General features: G+C 65.6%; 1 protein-coding gene across 2 annotated transcripts in view; it reads right to left on the bottom strand.

Annotated features, from left to right (window-relative positions):
- Positions 1 to 14,491, bottom strand: part of NOTCH1 (notch receptor 1) — a 41,134-nt gene extending 26,643 nt beyond the window's left edge. Inside the window, exons 1-2 of one of the 2 annotated variants that reach the window (XM_032866187.1) lie at positions 14,387 to 14,491; positions 12,642 to 12,723 (exon numbers count right to left, since the gene is read on the bottom strand). In XM_032866187.1, coding sequence (XP_032722078.1) covers positions 12,642 to 12,723; positions 14,387 to 14,447 — 143 coding nt within the window. In that variant the 5' untranslated portion in view covers positions 14,448 to 14,491. The remainder of the gene's footprint in view (positions 1 to 12,641; positions 12,724 to 14,386) is intronic. The other variant, XM_032866188.1, reaches the window with a different exon arrangement.
- Between the last annotated feature and the right edge of the window lie 381 nt (positions 14,492 to 14,872).

Genomic DNA, 14,872 nt, shown 5'->3' with positions numbered 1-14,872 from the left:
TAAGTGCCTGGTGGGAAGGGGCCCCGGCCTGGCCAGGGGAACAGCACCCGACAGCGGCCAGCCTAGAGCGGGCCCAGGGCGGGACCTCAAGTGACCCGAATGAAACCTCCTGCGGGTGGGTCCGCATATCCTCCTGTCCAGGCAGGGTGGGGAGCCCAGGGCAGGTGGGGGGAGCACCCTGCAGACCAGACAGGGACAGCGGCTCCCTCCTGGAGGCCACCCAGCATCTGTCCCCCCACCTGCCCTTTCTCCCGTCCTCTGAGCTGCCCGCCCGCCTGTCAGGCTGACCCACGCTGGCCGTGGCAGGTGAGGGACAGGTGGGCTGGGGGCTCCGGGGGAAGGCCACGGAGGGGGCTGAGACGGGCCAGGCTTCTGGCAGACACCCTGGCCCACGGAGGACCGCCAAATGGCTGCTGGGCCTGCTGTCCCCAGCCCTGGCCGGCTTTGTTCCCACCTCAGTATTTCCACCCACTCCCTCCTGCTCGCCCCTGCCCTCCCCACCGGCGCTCCATAGAAATGCGACTCCAAAAAGCATCTGGAGGCAGATGTTGCTGTGACCTTTCACCCGGGACTAATTCTAAATTGTGCTGTTTTCCTTTCTAAGCTAAGCAGCCATCTGCCACCCCCAGGGGACAGATGACAGCTCCCTCAGCCCCAAACTAGGAGACAGAGAGGGAGGGAGGGGTGAGGAGAGCTGGGCTCGGCTCTGCCCTCAAGGAGTTTGAGGTCCAGAGGGAAGCAAGGGGCCTGCACCCTGGCCAGCTGGGGGCTGGGGGCAGCGAGGGGGTACCCCTCCCTCTGTCCCTGCAGGAGAACCCGATACCCCAGGACAGCGGCTTCCTGGGGGTGCAGGGGGAGTGTAGCGGGAGCAGAGGGGCTCTGGGGGCTCGGGTAGAGGAGGGACTCTCTGTCCCACTCTGCCTGGACCTCAGTTTCCCGAGTGCAGTGGAGTCGGGGGGAGCTCAAAGGACTGCACGTGCTCAGAAGGCCCTGGTGCATGTCACCCGGCCTCCCCGTTCGGGGCAGGGGACTCACGCTCGCCAGCACTGGATTTAGTTTCTGCGTGATTCACCGCGTCTCTGGAAACACACGGACGGACCCAGCTGAGCTCTGCGTGTTTACGGAAAGCTGTGGGGACGCAAGGACGTGCCCTCCCAGGGGCGACCCACCCCGCCAGGATGGGGACAAGCTCCGGTGCAGGATTCGGGGTGGGGGGCACTCCAAAGGGGAGCAAGGCCCACGCCTCCCGTCGCAGGGAAGGAGAGCCGCGCCCAGCCCACCGGGCAGCCTGCAGCCAGGGCTCCTTGCTGTGGAGAGCCACGGGATGTGATCAGCGTCCCTCCTTAACCGAGTCTACCCGGCCCCACAGAACCGCCCATCTTCCCACCACCACCGGCAGGGCCCGTGCCCCGTGGCCACAGGATTGGTTACTGGGGAGCAGAACAAGGAGGTTCGCTCCTCATCACCCCGGCCCCCAAGCTGCCCGCCCCCCACATGGCCCCCGCCCGGCCTGCAGCAAACTGCCTGCCTAGAAGGCCCCTCCCATGGCACCCCTGCCGCCCCTCCACGAGTCTTCTGCCCAGGAAGCAGTTCGGGGGCCCTTGGGCTCCTGCTGTGTCCGGGCCAAACAAGTCAACATCACTGATGTCCACTGGTGACCAGGGCCGGGGGAGCCTGGCTGCCTGCTGCTCCTCCCAGAGCCCGATCCTACGCTGTTCGGCAAAGGACCACCACCTTCCAGCCAAACCACCAACACCAGACATAAAACTAGGGCCCACCCACCCCTGGGCAGCCGGGCCGGGAGTGTTGGAGACCCCTGGCCTGGGGAGAAGAGAACCATCCATGTCCCAGCCCACCTAAACGGGGCCACCTGTGGACTTCCTTCACTACAAGGGTAGACCAAGGGCAGGTCAGAAAGACCTCAGACCCGAGGTCCCCAGAGCTACAGCCATGGGTAGTGGGGTCAGTGAGCTCAAGTCTTTCTCTGGTCAAGGCTTGGCGGGGGGCGGGGAGGAGTCCTAGGACCTCGGCCCCTCCCTTGGGCAGGGCCAGTCCAAGTCCCCCCGCAACCCAGCAGGGGCCACCTGTCTTACAGGAGGCAACAGCTGAGTGATGGCGTGATGACCACAGGCTGGGCAGGGAGCTCAGCGACCTCAGTGGGCCTCCCACAACGGTGGCCGATCTGGGGACCTGGTGTCCTTTCCCACTGGGAACAGCCAGGACAGCTCAGCTCTGGGGAGAGCACCCCCCACTGGAGATATAAGAACTGACCCAGGGCCCAGGCTTTCCGGCCCCAACAGCTGCTGACGGTCCTGCTGGCTCTTTGTCTTGAATCTTTTCCCCCAGTTGCATCTTTGGAAGGTCTAAAATATGCTGGGAAGAGGAAATGCAGGAAGAGCCCGGCTTCCTTCCCCGGCTCTGGGGGAAGCCCTTTGTGTGGGGGAGGAACCTGTTCTCCTGGGAAGTCACCTTTCCCACCGCAGGGAAAACAATGCCCCCAGTGGCTCATTGTCCCCATGTCACTCAGGGCTGCACCACCCTCGGCGTGGGAAGTGGCCAGTGGTCTGGAGGGAGGGAAAGGCCAGTGCAGGAGCCAGTGCGGGAACCAGGAAGCTTTCTGAGATGGCCCAGCACCCGGGGACAGAGACAATCCGGCCCACCTGTGGGGTGGGGAGGGCTGCTGGTTGGCACAGCCAGCAAGAACAGGGTCCCCCAGGGTCACAAGAGAGCCCCATGGAGATGAGGCGTGTGAGGAAAGTCTGCTGCCCACCCCCACTCAGAGAATCCTTGCCTCCCCATCCCGGTCCTCCAAAAGACAAAGCCCCAAACTAGAGACAAGGGTGGCAGGTATGACCTCTCCTGGGCTCTCCCGAAGGCCCACTGCCCCCCACAAAGGCAGGGGCCTCTGCTCCCAAGCAGGATGGCGCCCAGACCCACACCCCCAATCTCTTAGAAGCAATGAAGGAACCGACAGGCACAGGAGGCCATAGGGAGGGCTTAATCCAAAACTCGATTAATGAAGTCAGCAACCGCAGACTGAGCTCCCGCCAAAGCCAGAAATGACTCTGGCAGCTTCCCGCCTCCACTGAGGAGCAGATGCCATCTCAGGAGACATGGGGAGAGGAGAAGCCTGCACAGCAACACCCCCGACCCCCGGCCGGCCAGGGTGGACCCCCAGGGGCACTTGAGCTCCTTTCCAGAGTCTGCAGAGTACGCCAAGGACCCTCTCACATGGCTTCCAGAATGAAGAAACAGAACCTGTGCAGAGACCCCCCCCCCCGGCTTCCCCTCACCGGGCTCCCACGCCGGCCCTGCAGGCACATACTGGGCCCATTTCACAGATGAGGAAACCAGGGCCCAGGCACGTTATGCCCACTGCACCAACTGGACTTGAACGCAGCTCTTAACCAGAAGCCAGTCCCCCAGGGGCCATCAGAGCCAGGCTGCCCCCCAGTCCCTCCCGGAGGCAGCTACGGGTCCAGCGGGAGGGTGTGTGTCCCCTATACCCCAGATACCCCGCCCAGGAGGCCTGGGTTTCTCACCTGACCGCCCCAGCCCCAGAGGGACACAGCAGACAATGCATTCCTACCCCCAGCTCAGCTGAAACACAAAACCCGGGGGTGGGGGGTGGGGGTCTGGGAATCAGGAAGCCTCCCAGCCAGCTGGCGGGTGGGCCGTCTCTGGGCCCGGCTCCCCTGCAGCCCTCGTCCAGCGGGAGGGCCGGTCATCCTCCTCCACGGGGCTGGGGGGCTTTACTAGCCATAGGTGCTGGCGAGAGAGGGCCGGAGCTCACAGCCAGCCTGCCCCCTGCTGCACACGGCAGGGCTACCCTGCCTGCAGGGACCTGGCAGAGCCACCTGTGGGCTCCCTCCTGCTGGGCCACAGCACAGCAATATGGTCTGTGGTGGTCCCAGAGCTCACTCCCGTCCTGCATCACTCCCATCCTGCACCGCTCACCAGCCCTTTCTCTCTGGCCTCCGCTGCCCACTCATGCCCCCTGAGCACCCTCGCCCCGAGACCAGGCCCCACGCTCCCCCCACAGCTTGCGTACCTGGCTACATCGCCCCGGCCGTCGCCCCAGGCCCGGCACGGCCTCCAAGGTGCCCTGGGATGCAGCAAATGCCAGAAGACAGAGGCCAGGCCCGGGGTCGAGGAGGTGAAGGTGGGGCCTGCATTGTCATCCTCTAGGGACACCCGGCTGTCTGGAGACAGCTGGCATGGGTCTACGGCCCTCAGGAGGGCTTTTCCCTGCAGCCAGTTCTCCGGCTGTGCTTGACCCTCTGCCCTGGCATGAGCTCGGCCCAGATGCCCGGGTGGGGCCTGTCTCAGGAGAACTTTCTAGACGAGGCCTCGGAGCATGAGGGGATGGCTCTGGTGCAGAGAAGAACTCACCCAACCTGTTGTCAGGGACCGACCATGTTAGAGCCACGTGTGAACCCAGACAGACCGAAAGGGGACACGGACTTGGAATCACCCCAGACAGGCCATAAGGGTCGCACCTGCTGGCCAGGAGCTCTACGAGACGCCTCACCCCGCTCGAGGTGCCTGGTCCCGGTCCTCCCCAAGGGAAAGGAACTCAGAGAGGTGAGTGGGCAGCCCAAGGCCACACAGCCCAGTAGGGGGGTGAGGGGAAGCCGGGAGGGGGCCGCCCCACCCCATGGGCCGCCCCATGGGAGCCGGGACCAGCCAGGCGGACAGGTTGGCCTGGAAGGCCCAGAGGTAGTCACTTCACCCAGGCCCTGGAGGGAGGGGAGACAGAGGCTCTGGGGGGCAGGTGGACGTGCGGCAGGACCCTCCCCACCGCCCGGGCTGAGCTCAGCGTCACTCTTACTGAAAAGCTATCAGGGGAAAAACACACACACTGAAAACTCTGGCTTCTTCCCCAAACCTCTCATTTCCAGTAACTGTGCAGTTTCCGCTCACCAACAACCGACACAGAGGAAATGGTGGGAGGCAGGTCCCCAGCCCCATGAAGGGCCCTGCTGCGCACGCCTGGACAGACCTTTCCAGAGGCTGCCAGCTGCCGCTCTCCCCGCCTACTCCCCTCCCGACGTCCTACAGCGGCTATCCCTCTCTCCCCCTGCCTGTCCTCCGCAGCCTGGCCGGGCTGGTGGGAGGCCTGTGCTACTTCCTCCTGGCAGCTTCCTGTCCCAGAAGGGGACACCCCACCAGGGCAGGCGCACTGAGCAGGCTCTGTGACCCAGGCCGGTCGGCGGAGGGTCAACTGCAGGTCTGGCTGGGTCCTCGGTTCTGGCCCCCTGGGCAGATGCCTGTGGCTCAGCTGTGACCCAGGCCAGGCCACGACCGTGGGATGAAGAAGGCAGAAGGCCAGCAGCCGGGCGACCGCCCGGGCCCGGAAGTGTCCCCAGGGAAGGCAGTAGCCGAGGGCCCACAGGCCACCACGGCATCCTCCTATCCTGTTGCATGACCCCGCGTGGGGCCAAGAAGTCTTGGGGTGGGGGGTGTCTCAGATGTTCTGGAACCACCTCTCAAACCCCAGCCTCCCGGGGCCCACTGCTGTGACGGCAAGACGGCCATGACCATCTGCCCAGCTCCCCGAGGCCTCAGCTCCCCCATAGGGGAGCAGTTTGCTCAGCAAATGAATAGGGTCAACAGTGACAAGGGCGCCGCTTACCCAGCTTAACGGAACCAACTGCAGCCCTCGAGAGCACGCGATGGACAGCCGGCCCACTGAGGGGTGAGCTGGGACAGCTGGGGACAAATCCTCACCCGCTCGTTAGCATGTGGCCAGGATAGGTCCCAGCCCCAGACCAGCACCGATGCCAGAATGTGGCCACTTCTCTGGCAAGCCTCTCAGCGCCCCCCACACATGCACACCCATCTCTGAGCAGCCTGTGCACGGGGGAGGGCCCGGGCAGCGAGCAAGGGTCCCCACCTCAGCAGGGCGAGTTCTCGGGCTGAAGGGTCCAAAGCCACGGCTGGGCCAGGACCGTGTGGGGCGTCCCAGACTGAGACCCAGCCAGGGGCTGGCCGCTGTGTCCAGGGGATGCCTGGGTTTAGAAACTGCACGTGTGGGGGTCCGAGGCCAGGCTCCCCAGTGCACACCTCCCCACCAAGGCCCACTGTGAGAGCAGGACCCCAGGCCCTTCTTCCTGGAAGCTGTGCACCCCAGAGAGCTGCCTTCATTTGCTCGGGGGCGGGGCAGGGAAGCGCAGGTGTGACCTCCTGAGAAAGCCCCCCGCCCCCGCCCAGGAGAGCTCAAGACGCACAGGACAACAAATGGCAGTGGGGGCAGGAGGGGGTCGGCTGCCCGGCGGGAGACCGAGGGCTCCACAACCCACTCAAAGAAGCGTCAGGGGGAAGCCAGGGAGCAGGGGCTTAAGCAAAGTAATTTGCCTGAAAGTGCTAATGACTTGACACGCTGATCCCTGCTGATCCCTGCCCCCAGCCGGGAGAAAGCTGTGCGGGGACGCCTTTGCCAGAATGCTACCCCCCAGGAGCAGGAGGCGCAGGGTGGGATGTTGCCACCCCTTGGCGAAACACTGCTGGGGGGAGAGTTTCTGCCCCAGAATTCCACGGGTCTCAGAGAACCCGAAAAAGCCGTACCCCCACTGACAGCGGTGAGCCTGGGTGCCAGTGTGCCCAAGTCTGCCTGACAGGGAGGGACCCTGACCGGGAGGGACCGTGGTGCTGCCCCGGGGGAGACACGGAGCCTGCCTGGGTCCCCGTCGGCATCTAAGAGCGAGGGGTCAGGTCCCAGCCCTCTCTGTCTTCCGCAGGGCCACACTCAGTAACTCTGAGTCCAGAAAGGCCAGCGGGCGATGACTGCACCGCTGCTCCTAGGGCCTGCTGTCTGTCCTGCAGTGTGTCCTGCGGCACCGCATCTCCTCTCCCAGACGGCAGGCCTGCCTCACCTGCCCCAGCACCTACTAAGCGCTCAGTAAGACCCTCCTCCCGCCGCAACCCTGAGAGCTCCTTGGGGCGGGCTGGTGCTTGGCGGCCAGTGAGAGCAGGGTCCAGAGTGGAAGTGGAGCCTGAGCAGGCCAGGGCCACAGGCAAGTCAGGACTTCCCGGGTGACTCCCTGGGGACATGCCAAGCTGCACGCCTAGGGTCACTAGGACTGCAGGCCGGCCACCTAGGCCCAGACACGAGTGCCAGTTCCTCCAGGAAGCCTTCCAACCCCCACCCCCTCTGTACTTCAGCCCGAGACCAGAGGACCTGGATGCTGACGCCCAGCGCCAACCCATCCCTGACGCCTCAGGGACTTGGGGTCCAGGGCAGGTGGGCCCCACAGACAGACACTGCCCAGAAGCAGCCACGTCGTGGGACTGTGCTCGTGGGAAACATCCAGGACAGGCAAATTGGGGGCGGAAAGCAGATTAGGGCTGGCCAGGGCAGGGGGTTGGTCTAGAGCAGGAGCTCGCAGGGCTGTGGAGCTGGGGCCCGGGGCCTGGTGCTGCAGGGCTGTGGCGGGAGGAGGGTTTCTACTGAGCGCTTAGTAGATATTGGAGGCGGGCAAGGCAGACACAGGCCCCGCCGTGTGGGAGAGGAGATGCGGTGCCGCAGGGCTGGCCTGTGGACAGACAGCAGGCCCCAAGCCGGATGGCGCTGGTGCTGGCACAGCCTTAGGAATGCAGTAAGTGCCTGACGGTGCACTCCAAGTGGCTAAAACAGCAAAACTCATGATGCCTGTGACTGATCCCCCAAATACCCATCTGTCAGCCCCTCTGTCCTGGGGTGGGGAGGTGGGGCCCAGTCTGAGAAGACACCCCAGGGCCCGGGCTGCTCCCGAAAAGGGCCTTCCTTGGCTTGTCTGCCCTCCGCCAGAACACCTGTGCTTCAGTGCGCCCTCCCCAGCGGGCACTGCCCAGCCCCGGGGCGGGGGGGATCTGCTGGGAACACTGGAGCCTACAGCGGGGCCCAGACTCACAGAACCTGCCCTCCCCACCAGCCCCGCCTTACTGCCAGGTACCCCTGCCCTTACCCGGGCATTTATGGGCCCATCCCAGGGTTGCCACAGAGGGGAATGCCGTCATGTACAGAGGGGGAAACTGAGTTCTAGGGAGGCGATGTGTGTCTGAAGGGGGCCCCGCCATCTTCTAGACTGTGCATGGCACGACATGGGTGGGGAGCCCACACAGCCCACCAGAGCCAGCTAAGCCCCGGCCGTCCCAGGGAGCCTCGGGACCACAGACACGCCAGCCCCACAGTCCGATGCCACGAAGCCGGCTGCCTGTCACGGCCTCTGGCGAGTTGTAGCTATGGCTGCACACAGAGCCGACGTAGGCAGAGCCCCAGCCCCGGCCCGCCCCTTCCCCTCAACACCTCAGTTGTTCCCACCTGTAAACTGGCTTAAAAAAAAAAAAAAAAAGACAAGCAGTGCTGGCCAGCACCAGCGGGCGGTGGCCAGCACCTGGAGGGGGTGTGAGCCAGCCAAGAAACGGGTCTGCCAGGGCCTTCGGGGGCCGGTCAAGGCGACCATCTGCGTGCGGACGTCTTCCTGCTACGTTGTTGAGGAAAGCAATCTAGACGCTCGACCAGGTCTGCAAGCCACATCCTCCCACTATTTCTAGACAAGACGCGAAACAGGAAAGGTGCCCTCCCCACTCCGGGACGGTGCACCCCTCGGCCCGGCGTGGCCCCGGCTGCCCGTGGAAGGTACGGTGAGCGCAGTGGGGGCCGTCACCGGCTCCTGTGGGGTCCCGTGGGCCCCTCCCCTGCCGCCAGCTGCTGGGGGTCCCAGCCCCGAGCTGCACCCCCCACCATCCTGCTGAAGAGCTTCTCCTCCACCAACAGCTGACCCGAACCCACCCTCTTCCTGCAAAGGGCACAGTTTCCTTTCTCTTTTAAAAAAAATATATATTTCTTGCTACGGGAAAAACGTTAGCCACAGTGCAGGGGCAGGGCCTGGGGCCAGGAGGCGCCTTCCTTCAAAAGAAGGCGGGTTCCTTGAGGTCTCCACACGGAACGGGCAAGCAGGGGAGGCCGGTCTGGTTCACCCTGGGTGTCTTGCCCGTGTGTGTCTAAGCTGGTCCCGGGTCCCAGACGCCGCAGAAACAGAGGAAGCCCCACAGTGGCCTGGAGAGTGAGGCTGTCCCTCCCCCAGCCTTGCCCAAGACTCCCAGGTGACTCAGTGGAAACCGCCAGACCAGGTGACGGGAGCTGACGGAACAGTCCCTCTGAAGCTGGGCCCCGTCACTTCCCCGCCCAAGCCTCCCAACCTCCTCTGGTAAAGGGAAGTTGTCCCTCAGGCCCTGCTTCCTCGGAGAGCAGCCAGGGAGAGCTGGGGACAGCGCGGGCGCGACAGGACGGCGGGTAGGGACACGGGCTTGGAGAGAGAGAGGGGCAGGGCCAGGCGCCACTTTGTGCTCTGCCATCCGGGCAGGGCACCCCCTCCCCCCGCCCCGTGCCCGACCCACATGGTGTCACAGGCTGGAGCCATGTCAGCCCCGGGTCAGGCTGCCCCGCCCACCGAGCTCACCACCGACCGACACGTCACACCCACGTGGTGTTGCCGGGAAAGTCACCGCATCACCCCCAGGAAGGCCCAGGCTGGGGCGGACCTGCGCCTGCCAGCCAGCTCCTCGGGCAGCACCCGGCAGGTGCTCGGAAGCATCTTGGGGGAGAGCACAGGGGACTGGGGGTGCGAGCCAGCGGCCGCAATAAAACCGCCAGCTCCGGGGAGCCCCTCCCCGGGCAGCGCCTTCTGCCGCCACCGAAGGGACTGGTGGGCCGACCAGACACTTGAGAACGAGGATCCTGAAACCCGCCCGGTCAGCTCGAAGGGAGAAGTGGGGGGACCGGACACTCGGCCCGCGGCTCTTACACAATCTTCACACCACGGAGAGATCAGTCGTGGGTCGGAGCTCAGGTGACCCGGCGACCCGGGGTCACAGAGCTGGTGGGTGGCGGAGCCAGCCTCAAACACGGGCTGGTCCCGGAGCTAAGTTCCCAGCCGCCAGCCCACTGGCCTTCCCTCCCAGGTGCTCCAGGCGCGATGGCTCAGCCTGTTTCTGCGATCACCTGGGCGGCGACCCGGGGAGCAGACTTTCTCACGGGTGGGGGGAGCAGCTTAGAAATCCTGGGGCCTCAGCTCCCCACCCAGGGCGGGGCAGCCCCCCACCGTAAGGCTTTCAGACGGAGGATGCACGCTCACCCCAGTGGACAACAATCCCCTTGGGCCTTCTCCCTCCTCCAAACAAAAGAAAAGAGGGGGAGGCCTCATGAGCGTCCCCTGCCCCCGGCACTGACTGCCCTGGGCCTGGCGCTCGGCCCACAGGGACAGGCCCCACGGCCTATCCCTGGCAGCCACTGGCCCACCAGTCCCGGTGCCGGTCCTGGAAAGGTTTTCACACCAGCAAAAACCTCTTCCCCAACCCTGAACCCTACAGCCACCTGACTAGTGGGACTCCGGGGAAGGTTTCTTCTCTTTCGGGTGGAAACATATGACTCACCAGGTACTAACGTGTCCGGCACTGGGACACTACCGTCTCCATAGGGGAGCCAGCAAACCGACCCAGAGAGGTCAAGGACTTTCTGAGAGGGTCCAGGACGAATGCTACAGAGTCGGAATTGCTACCTAGACTGGCACCAGGGGCCTCCGCCCTCACACCTTGGGGGAAAGAAAGTGCCTTCCCCGCTCAGCTTCCCACCTAGCAGACTTTCCAGGGCCTCAAGGGAACAGAAGGTTGCAGCAGAAGGCACTGGCCCGAGGCACAGAGGGAGCCAGGGCCCGCCACAGGAGTGGCCATGACGTCCCCGAGCGGCATCCCGAGTCCAGACCTGGGCCTCTCCACAGCTGGGCCTGGCTGGCAGGCACCCCATCCCTACTCCCCAGTCTCCAATGCGGTGCGACCCAGAGGTAGGGCCTCTGAGGACAGGGCTTCCGTTCCGTCTTCCAAGTGGATCTGTGGGGTGTGCACAATGGGGTCTCTGTGGGCCGAGCTCGGCTAAGCGCCAGGCCAGACCGAGGCAGGCTTCCCGCCAAGGAGGAGGGGGCCTCAGGCCCCAGGGAGGAGACAAGCCCACCACCCCAGCCCCCACTGGCCGGGCTCGGGCTGGCAGGGTGCTAGGACGAAGGGAGGGGAGGGCATGCTGCACTATTGCTCTTTGCCCTGGAAGGGTCTCGCCCCAATGGAAAGGAGGGGGCCACATCCCAAGGCAGCCCCCTTGTGGCCCCGGCTCCAGCCCAGGGAGACCCCAGTGGCTGCTGGGCCGGGATGGCCCTGCTCCTTGGTGGCACTGATGAAAGACAGCTCCCACCTTCCCTAGCATAGCGCCCCTCCTGCCTTCCCAGAGCCTCTGCAGAGGCGCAGGGACCCCCCCCCCCACGCCCCATGGGTGAGTGCTGCCAGAGCAGGGCCGGCGGCGGGAAGGGAGTCGGGAGTCATGCATTCTGGGAAGCCACGCATAATTAATCACACGGCATTAATCCGCCTCCCGACAATAGCCCCCGCGCTTCCCCTGAATCCCAGCTGTCGGTCTCTGAATGAAAGGAAACAAGATTTAGGGCATCAAGCGTTGGTGCGGCTTCTGCAGGAGAAGAAAAAGGACCCAAAAAACCAAAAAAAAAAAAAAAAAAAGTAGTGTGCATTCATTAGCGTCTGACAAAGACACAGTCCTCTTTGTCTATTAAACCGCTCACAGACCTGCTTAATTGGCTTCAGTTCGGGGAGGGTGGAGGCAGGGAAGGAGGGGCTGCTTGCCCACCGGCCAAGGGTTGTCAAGGGAAGGGGCCCTTAGCAGTGGGAATGCAGCTCGCCCAAGGAGGACGGAGGACGGAGGACGCGGACCGGCTGGGGAGCCCCTGCTTCCTTGGTGCCCCTGCCCCCCACCCCAGGGGAGGAGGGGCCCTTCCTCCAGCCACCAACCACCTCCTCGGACTCCCACCTCACCAAGTCAAGCCGCAGGCCACTGGAACAACAGAAACGCTCCTCTGCGGCCGGTGTGCACGGGCAGGTGGGGTGCGGGACTGAACCAGGAGTCCCCTTCCCAATCGGGGCGAGCCCTGGGTATGCACCCCACAACACACATTCCTGCCCCAGCTTCAGGGACCAAGGCCCGGCAGCCGATGGGTGGGGTGATGGGCGGCTGGTGCAGGGGAAGGGGGGTGGGGGGGGTTGGAGCTATAGATGCCAAGACAGAACCCGAGCCCCGGCAGGCACGCGCAACCCCCCCAACCTGGGGGATGAGTTCCCCAACCTCCCCTGAGGTCAGAGAGGGGGAGCCGGGAAGGCCCAGAGGGGCGGGTCTGGCTTTGAACCAGCCCATTTCTGGCTCAGAGGCCCTGCCCAGAGGAGGCACCCCCCAGGGACCGGGCCTCTCTGAAGGCCCCCAGCCTCTCAAGAGGGTCACTTGTTTCTCAGGGACTTTAGGGAGAAATGGGGTACCAGGAATTCCCACCTAGCACACCCCAGGAGTCCAAGGTGGCCCACAAAGGCATGCTCGAACCTCCAGCAGCCGGACCAGCTCCACACACACAGTGTAATTGCTGGTGATTAAGTAATTGCCAGACTTTGTCCAATAAAAGTAGCACGTGACCGCGCCCAGCCTTCTGGGCCATCTCCACAAGACAATGGCCTAGTGTTCTGTCCCCCGCTGGCCCCTGATGCACAAGGCAGGGGCTCTGCTCCCGACAAAAGCAACAGGTCCCCACAGGGGCGCAGGGGTGCGTACTCACACACAGGCCTCGGTGCCGTTGGGGAACACTTCACACTTCCCGCCATTCAGGCAGCTCTCACTGGGCTGGGAACATCGCAGACCTGGGGAGGGGCAAGACGTCGGGTCAGCCTGGGCGGCAGGAGGGCCCTGAACCCAGGGAAGGGGCCCCCCAAGCGGCATAGCCACCCCTCTACCTACAAGGTTCTGCATCATCATGGGCTTGCTGGGGGCCGGGGACCTCAGAAACTCCCAAATGTGAACCCCAAGGGGCTTCAACACTCTGCCCAGAGTTCCGTGGTCAGAAATGGGGAGGAAGGGCAACAGGCTGGCTGGGTGGCAGGTGGGCAGGTCACGCTCAAAGTGGACAGGGTGGCCTGAAATGCCATCTGGACAACAGTTAAGAAATCTGACATGACCCTGGGCCACTCTCCCAAGCACCCCCGAACTCTCTTCAATGGGGCTTCAGCAGGGAGCCCAGGGGGGCTGGGCCCCTACCCAGCCACCAGGACTGTCTTGCTGTTCAAACATGTTCTGTGAGGGGGCGGTGCTGAGGGGTGGGGTGGCCACACTCTCCCCCCCCCAGCTCGTGGGAAAAGGCGACAGCTGCGAGGCTTGACGCCCCGCCCGCCTAGGAATCAGAGCAGCCCATTGTCACCAGGGCCGCCTCCTGGGGCACTGGGCTACACCTCGGGGACCTGGCCCCGCCTCTAGGACACCCAATACCTGCCCCTGGGGGGCGGGCATCTTCAGCTTCACCCAGGGGAGAGGAATGAAGACACCCGTTTGGAAGGAATTCGACCCCCTTCCCCAGAAGGGATTACGCCAGTCGCTGCCTCCCCATCTCGCCAGCGCTGTGTAAATTAAGCCCCTCCGGGGTGGGGACGGGTGTGACTTGAGACCCCACCTTCTGGAGGGGGGCGCTAAGTCTCCCCTCCAAATTTTAGGGGCCAGAGAGGAATTAATCTCCACTGGATCCCTCGACGTGAAGTGGAGAGGGACACGCGCGCCTCCTCCACGTCCCCCTTCACCCTGGCAGGGTTTCCAAACTCCAACTCCGCAAAGTGAAAGTCCCGCCAGTCCCGGCTGGGGGTTCCGCACCCCCGCGCCACCCCCGGCCCCCGCCCCGGCCAGACCGCCGGGGGGCCTGGCCGGGGGCAGCGATCGCGCGTGGGAAGGAGACCCCCGGGTCCGCTTCCCTCGCCCGGCTCTTCGCCAACTGTCCTGAATGGGGAGGAGGCCGGTCCGCCTGGCGCCCCGCTGCCCACCACGCCAGGCAGCCTGGCCGCGCCGCACAGCTCCGTAAGGGCAGCGCGACTGCCCGGACCCCACGCTCCGCGCCCCAACATCCGCCCGCGGCGCGGGCCAGCGGCAAGGGAAAAGATACTGGCCCCCAAAGCAACAGGAAACCAAAACCGACTCGATTCAAATCGAAAAGCAGTAGGCAGCTCGCCCGCCTGCCCCGGCGGCAAGCCCCACGCGTGGCTGACGGAGGACAACCCAGGGCTGGGCCTCCCGGGGCCCCGGGGGGCCCCCAGCGCCCCACGCCCGGCTTCAAACCCGGCTCCAGGCGCGGGCGGCGCGGGTCCACCCCGGTCGGGCAGGCGGCGCGGGGGGGTCTCGGTCCTTCTCCCCGCGCCCCGGGTCGCCGGGTTCCCCCCTCCCCGCGCTGGCCGCCCGCTCCCAGCCGCCCAGGGCGCGCGCGCAGGTCGCAGTCAAAGTTTCCGGAGGGCGCGGAAAGTTGCGGGCTCGAGGGCGGGCGCCTACCTCTTGCGGCGAGCGCGGGCAGCAGCACCAGGCAGAGCAGGGGCGCCGGGAGCGGCAGCATGCCTGCCCGCCCGCTGCCCACTGCGCGGGGGGGGCGGCCTCCTGCGCCGGGACGGCGGGGCTCGGGCGCACGGGCGCGCGCCGGACGGTCCCACGAGCGGCGGCGGCGGCGGCCGCTCTCTGCTTCTCGGCGGGCGGGCGGCGCTGGGACCCTCGCGGCCTCCGGGCCCGGCTTCTGCCCCCGCTCGTTCCCCCGCTCGTTCCTCCGCTGCGCTCGCGCCCGCGCCCGCGCCCCGCGCCCCTGCGCTCCCTCCGGCGGCCGAGGCACTAGTGAGGCGCGGGCCGCTGTGCGCCCCGCCCCCGCCCGCCGGCCCCGCCCCCCGGGCCCGCCCCGCCGATCCCTCCGCACCCCTCGCCCTCCCTGGCCTCGCCCCTGCGCGCGCACCGACCGCCTGCGTCTGCTCCGGCTGGGCGCGCGTCGGGAAC

Source organism: Lontra canadensis, unplaced genomic scaffold (genome assembly GCF_010015895.1).
Source record: "Lontra canadensis isolate GAN:19392208 unplaced genomic scaffold, GSC_riverotter_1.0 scaffold30, whole genome shotgun sequence".
NCBI classification, from domain to species: Eukaryota; Metazoa; Chordata; class Mammalia; order Carnivora; family Mustelidae; genus Lontra; species Lontra canadensis.
This window is presented reverse-complemented; position numbering and strand designations above follow the sequence as displayed.